General features: G+C 63.4%; 1 protein-coding gene and 1 long non-coding RNA gene across 3 annotated transcripts; one reads left to right on the top strand and one right to left on the bottom strand.

The window, feature by feature from the left end:
• Positions 1 to 364: 364 nt before the first annotated feature.
• On the top strand, positions 365 to 6,020 carry SPATA2L (spermatogenesis associated 2 like). Of its 2 annotated transcripts, none has more exons than XM_001142351.8 (3): positions 365 to 746; positions 1,141 to 1,444; positions 4,071 to 6,020. In XM_001142351.8, the coding sequence occupies exons 2-3, from the start codon at positions 1,142 to 1,144 to the stop codon at positions 5,040 to 5,042; spliced, it is 1,275 nt and encodes a 424-aa protein (XP_001142351.3). In that variant the 5' UTR covers positions 365 to 746; position 1,141; the 3' UTR covers positions 5,043 to 6,020. The 2 variants fall into 2 exon arrangements, with proteins under 2 accessions (XP_001142351.3, XP_001142436.2); XM_001142436.7 differs by having other exon boundaries at positions 659 to 883.
• LOC134808779 (uncharacterized) lies at positions 2,115 to 4,163 on the bottom strand. The gene is made up of 4 exons (XR_010152517.1): positions 4,053 to 4,163; positions 3,445 to 3,492; positions 2,832 to 2,969; positions 2,115 to 2,639 (listed from the first exon to the last, which is right to left on the bottom strand). It is a non-coding gene; the product is annotated as an uncharacterized LOC134808779 (long non-coding RNA).
• Positions 6,021 to 6,022: the final 2 nt, after the last annotated feature.

Below are 6,022 nucleotides of genomic sequence, written 5' to 3'. Positions count from 1 at the left end.
TGCCTCAGAGACCCGCCCAGACGATGCTCTCAAGGGCTGCAGACGGCAAGTGCAGGAGGCCAGGAAGCGGAGCCAGCATAAACAGAATCTGAGGTCCCCGCATCCACCTGAGGCTGCTGTTTCAGACGAGGCTGAAAGGCTTGTCCTTCCGCCCACCTTCCGTGCCGCGGGCCCCTCCCTCAAGGGGATGGCCCCGCCCCACAGGGGAGGCCCGCCCCCGGATCCGGCCAATCCCCGCCAGGTAATGCAGGTGGCCCCGCCCTGCAGGAAAGGCTCTTCCCAGGATCCAGCCAATCCCCGCCAGGTAATGCCGGTGGCCCCACCCCCACAGGGGACGAGCCCGTGCACCTGCTTCCCCGCGGCCGGGTCGCCTGGGGCTGGGTCCCTGTCTCGTGGGGAGGAGCGGCCCAGGCACAACGTTCACTGAGCGCCTGCCATGAGCCCGCAGCCCTCGGCCCAGCGGCGTCGTGAACGATACCGGTCCCGCGAGGAGACGGGCGACGCGGTGACAGGAGGCTCTCGGGGTGCTTCGCGCAGGGGCTCGGCAGGGCTGACACCTCCTCCTCCCCTTTCACCAGGCCCCGCCCCTCCTAAATTATTCGGAGGCGGGGCCTGCGCCAAGCCCCGCCCTGCCCCCAGCGTCACGGCCGCGGACCCCGGGCGGAGCCGACTCCCGGCGGAAGCGCGCGGCGCGCGGGGAGGCCCGAACTGATCGGCGGCGGCCGGAGACCGCTGGGGACAGACAGGTAGCGCCGTCACCCGCGGGATCCGCAGCTCCATCTGCCGGGCGAAGGGGCTCTGGTCGGGAGAGGGCTCAGCGGGCGGAAGCGCGTCTCTAGAGAAGGGTGCGGTCGATAACCGGGGGCGCCCCTGGAAGGCCGAGGTACCCAGGCTGGAGGGAGGGGCTGGAGGTGCGGGGGCGCTCAACTGGAGGGGCCTGGATCGCTGGGTGGGCGGGCAGCTGATGGGGCCGAGGTCTCCAGGGTAGGGGGCGCTGAAGATACCGGGGGCGCCCAGCCGCTGGGGGCGGGGTCTCCAGGCTCGAGGGGTCCTGGGGACGCTGGGTGAGGGTTCGGGGAGAGCGCGGCTGGCTGGGCGCGGCCTTAGGTCCCTGACCCCCCCGGCCCCCGTCCGCCGCAGGATGGGCAGCAGCTCGCTGTCCGAGGACTACCGCCAGTGCTTGGAGCGCGAGCTGCGACGGGGCCGCGCGGGCGTGTGCGGGGACCCCTCGCTGCGCGCGGTGCTCTGGCAGATCCTGGTGGAGGACTTCGACCTGCACGGGGCGCTGCAGGACGACGCGCTGGCTCTGCTCACCGACGGGCTGTGGGGCCGCGCCGACCTGGCGCCGGCGCTACGCGGCCTGGCTCGCGCCTTCGAGCTTCTGGAGCTCGCCGCGGTGCACCTGTACCTGCTGCCCTGGAGGAAGGAGTTCACCACCATCAAGGTAGGCGCCAGGCCAGAAGGAGCGCGCCCCTCGTCCTGGCCTGCGGGTCGCGGGGCCGTCGACCATGGGGGACCACGCCTTTCGAGAGAGAGGGGCTTCAAGTGTCCTCAGTGCCTGGTGGGCTTCTCAAGGCTCCGAGCGCTGAGGGGTCGTGGGCGTGTGGGGGCACCCACTCCTAGGGCTGAGAACATGGGGTGGGCGAGGGCAGGCTTGGGTGCTGCCTACGGGGTCCTGCCCTGAGAGCTTGCGTCAGTGTCTTCCCTAAGAGGCCTCGCGGCCCCAGTTGCCATGGAAATCTTAGGACGGGGGCACAGAAGGGACTTGAGTTCCCATGGTCATCCTAAGTCCTCCAGGTTATGGGCCAATCCCATTTGCAGAGGAGGCCGCCGAGGCTGGGAGGACTGCAGATGGGTGCATCCCTGTGAAGTCTCAGGGCTGGGCTCAGACCTAGTGAACTCCACGGCCTGGGGCGGGAGGCTGTGCCCAGGGCTGGCCTGGCCTCTCCAGGTGAGCTCCTGGCGGCAGGAGGGGGCAGGGCCGCCGGGAGCTCTGAGCTAATTCGGAAGAGTAGGAAGCCGATGACGTCACTGGGCACGTGGGCGAGCTACGCCTCCGCCGGTTGCCATGGCAGCGGCAGTCTCTCCGCGGCTCCCCGGGGACACCTGCTGGTCGGAGGCGCCAGGACTTTCATTCATGAGAGAGGACGGACAGGCCCGCCCTTGAGGCCTCCCAGGGGGCGGGGCGGGGGAATAACCGGCTTCAGTGCCGGACAGCCCTGGTTTGGACCTAGTTCTGCTGCCTCCTGGCCGCGAGGACTTGGCCAAATTAGCTAATCTCTGTCAGCCCCTTTCCTCCTCTGAGACAGCGACACGGGAACAGTCCAGTTCATGGAGCCAGAGGAATGAATCGAAGCCCCGAGCTCAGTGCTGCAGGCACTGGGCGCTCCACACGTGGGCCGTGTCCAGGCATTAGATGCTAGGAGTCCCGGAGTTAGGGAATTTGAGAGTCAGGAGATGCTCGCAGTGATTGTCCTGAGCTCCTTTAGTTCTTCACCTAAGTGTAGGCCAGAAAGCACTCACCCAGGCCGGGCGCGGTGACTCACGCCTGTAATCCCAGCTCTTTGGGAGGCCGAGGTGGGCAGATCACGAGGTCAGGAGATTGACACCAGCCTAACCAACATGGTGAAACCCCGTCTCTATTAAAAAAATACAAAAATTAGCCGGGCGTGGTGATGCGCGCCTGTAATCCCAGCTACTCAGGAGGCTGAGGGAGGAGAATCACTTGAACCTGGGAGGTGGAGGTTGTAGTGAGCAGAGATCGAGCCACTGCACTCCATCCTGGTGACAGAGTGAGACTCTGTCTCAAAAAAAAAAAAAAGAGCACTCACCCTTCTACCGTCCCACGGCTGTCAGCCCAGTGCATGGACAGCCTCTGGAGAGCGCTGAAAACAGACGTGTCACCCCCATGGTGGAATACTACACAGCAGGAGGAATGAACGTTACAGCTTCCGTCCTTGTCTGCAAGACTGTAATGGAAAAAAACAAAGTTCAGAACAACACGTTTAAGAGGCTACCTGTCTAGCTTTGGTTAGAGACCTTACAAAGAGGTGAAAAAAAAGGGGGGACTACCTCATAGGAGGAGCAAACGAAATCTGTATTTGGGTTTGCAAAACAAACACCTGGGCAAGTACATTCAAAACTAATTAGATGAGGCCATCTCCAGGGGTGAAGGCAGCGGTGGGACAGAAGACAGTGGAATTTCTCAGTACAGGGGCTCTTTATTTTGTTCTGATTTGTGAGCTAGGTTAATGTATTAGTTGTTTTTTCCATTAAATTTAAGAAATTCGGCCAGGTGCGGTGGCTCACACCTGTAATCCCAGCACTTTGGGAGGCCAAGGTGGGTGGATCATGAGGTCAAGAGATCAAGACCTTCCTGGTCAACATGGTGAAACCCCGTCTCTACTAAATATACAAAAATTAGTGGGGCGTGGTGGTGCGCACCTGTAATCCCAGCTACTCAGGAGGCTGAGGCAGGAAGATCGCTTGAACCTGGGAGGAGGAGGAGGTTGTAGTGAGCCGAGATCGTGCCACTGCACTCCCGACAGAGCGAGACTCTGTCTCAAAAAAGAAAAAAAAAAAAAAAATTCTAGGCCGGGCACAGTGGCTCACGCTTGTAATCCCAGCACTTTGGGAGCTCAAGGCAGGTGGATCACTTGAGGTCAGGAGTTTGAGACCAGCATGGCCAACATGGTGAAACCCTGTCTCTACTAAAAATATGAAAATTAGCCGGGTGTGGTGGTGGGCGCCTGTAGTCGCAGCTACTCGGGAGGCTGAGGCAGGGGAACTGCTTGAACCTGGGAGGCAGAGGCTGCAGTGAGCTGAGATGGAGCCACTGCACTCCAGCCTGGATGACAGAGCAAGACTCTGTCTCCAAAAAAAAAAAAAAAAAAAAAAAAAAGAAATTATCATGTTTGGGCCTGGCCCAAGCTGGCTAAGCCTAGGCTCTGGGGTTGGGTCTGAGCATCAGAAGCTGCCAAGGCCTGAGCCAACAGATCCCGGACCCACTGTACCCTAGGGTCTGGCCTATGGGAGGGTGCGCAGCCACTGACCTGGCCGCTCCCTTGCAGACCTTCTCCGGGGGCTACGTGCACGTGCTGAAAGGCGTGCTCTCAGACGACCTCCTCCTGAAGAGCTTCCAGAAGATGGGCTACGTGCGCAGAGACAGCCATCGGCTCATGGTGACCGCCCTGCCCCCCGCCTGCCAGCTGGTGCAGGTGGCCCTGGGCTGCTTCGCCCTCCGGCTGGAGTGTGAGATCCTGGGTGAGGTGCTGGCCCAGCTGGGCACCAGTGTGCTGCCAGCTGAGGAGCTGCTGCAGGCACGGCGTGCCAGCGGGGACGTGGCCTCCTGTGTGGCCTGGCTGCAGCAGCGGCTGGCCCAGGATGAGGAGCCGCCACCCCTGCCCCCCCGAGGCTCCCCTGCTGCTTACAGGGCCCCGCTGGACTTATACCGGGACCTGCAGGAAGACGAGGGGTCGGAGGACGCCAGCCTGTATGGGGAGCCGTCACCAGGCCCTGACTCGCCCTCGGCAGAGCTGGCCTACAGGCCACCACTCTGGGAGCAGAGTGCCAAACTGTGGGGCACTGGGGGCCGGGCCTGGGAGCCCCCAGTTGAGGAGCTGCCGCAGGCCAGCAGCCCACCATATGGGGCCTTGGAGGAGGGGCTGGAACCTGAACCTTCCGCCTTCTCCTTCCTCTCTCTGCGCCGTGAGCTGAGTAGGCCTGGGGACCTGGCCACCCCTGAAAGCTCTGCAGCGGCCAGCCCGAGGCGTATTCGGGCAGAGGGGGTACCAGCCTCAGCCTATAGGTCTGTCTCTGAGCCCCCAGGCTACCAGGCACACAGCTGCCTGTCCCCTGGTGCCCTGCCCACCCTCTGCTGCGACACCTGTCGCCAGCTGCATGCTGCCCACTGTGCAGCCCTGCCCGCTTGCCGTCCAGGCCACTCGCTGCGTGTGCTGCTTGGCGACGCCCAGCGGCGCTTGTGGCTACAGCGTGCACAGATGGACACTCTGCTCTACAACAGCCCCGGGGCCCGGCCGTAGGCTAGCTGGGCCCCAGGTCAAGGGCTCTTGGGAGACAGCTCCCGTGGTGCTTCTCTTTGCTGGGGAGGGGTCTGCGCCTCTGGCTGCCTTGTCCCTGGGGGAGTCCTGGGCACAGCAGGGGGTTGGAGAGTCCAGGCCAACCCCTGCTGGAGGTGGGACTCTCTGTATATGGAAGGCTCCAAGGGCAGCAGGCCTAAGCCGGCCAGCAGGAGCCTTTCCACATTTCCCCACCCTCGGAACCCAGACGCATGCCCACATGTGCTGGGTAGAGGGGTCCAGCCTGTTCCAGCCAGTGCCTGAACCTGTCCCTGAGAAGGACCCTGTGCCCCAAGGCCCGTGGCTCCTGGCCTGCTCCCTGCAGTACGGAGTACGGGGCTCAGGACTTGGGGGTCCTCCATGTGTCCCAGGGATTCTCCACACGAGTGTCCTCAAGGGCCTGTTGGTGACACCGAGCTCCCCCCACCCCAAGCTCTGCTGGGGCCAATCTGCGGGGCTCTGCCGGGTGCACGGCTGACCTGGCTTCGGGGACCTCGGCCCTCCCCTTGGGTGTCACAGCAGCTGGGCCCCCAGACAGGAAATGACCTGACCTCAAACCAGATGTGGAGGTGCACGAGAGGCGCAGGAACGGGCAGTGGCTGACAGCTGGGAAGGCCCTGAGCGTCACTGCTGCTGGGCGGAAGGGCCTGTGGACAGCCCACCCAGGCGGCGGGGTCTTGGTGGGTCAAGTGGTAATGGTGCCCCTCCCCTCCATTCCCTGTGGGTGCAGCCCACAGGCTGGCGAGGAGGTGCCTCTGCCCTAACCTCGGGTCTGGCGAGGGAGGGGGCAGGGTGCATCCACTGTGACAGCCCCTCTGGGCCCACAACTCCCTGACCCTGGAAGCTGAGCCTGCTTTCCTGACCCTCCGCCCCACCCCCCTCCTCCCCAGAACACTCAGAGGGACGGTCAACATCAGAGCACATTAAACGCTGGTGAAACCATG

This window comes from Pan troglodytes, chromosome 18 (assembly GCF_028858775.2).
Source record: "Pan troglodytes isolate AG18354 chromosome 18, NHGRI_mPanTro3-v2.0_pri, whole genome shotgun sequence".
Taxonomy (NCBI): domain Eukaryota; kingdom Metazoa; phylum Chordata; class Mammalia; order Primates; family Hominidae; genus Pan; species Pan troglodytes.
The sequence above is the reverse complement of the archived record's forward strand: the minus strand, read 5'-3'. Positions and strand labels throughout refer to the sequence as shown.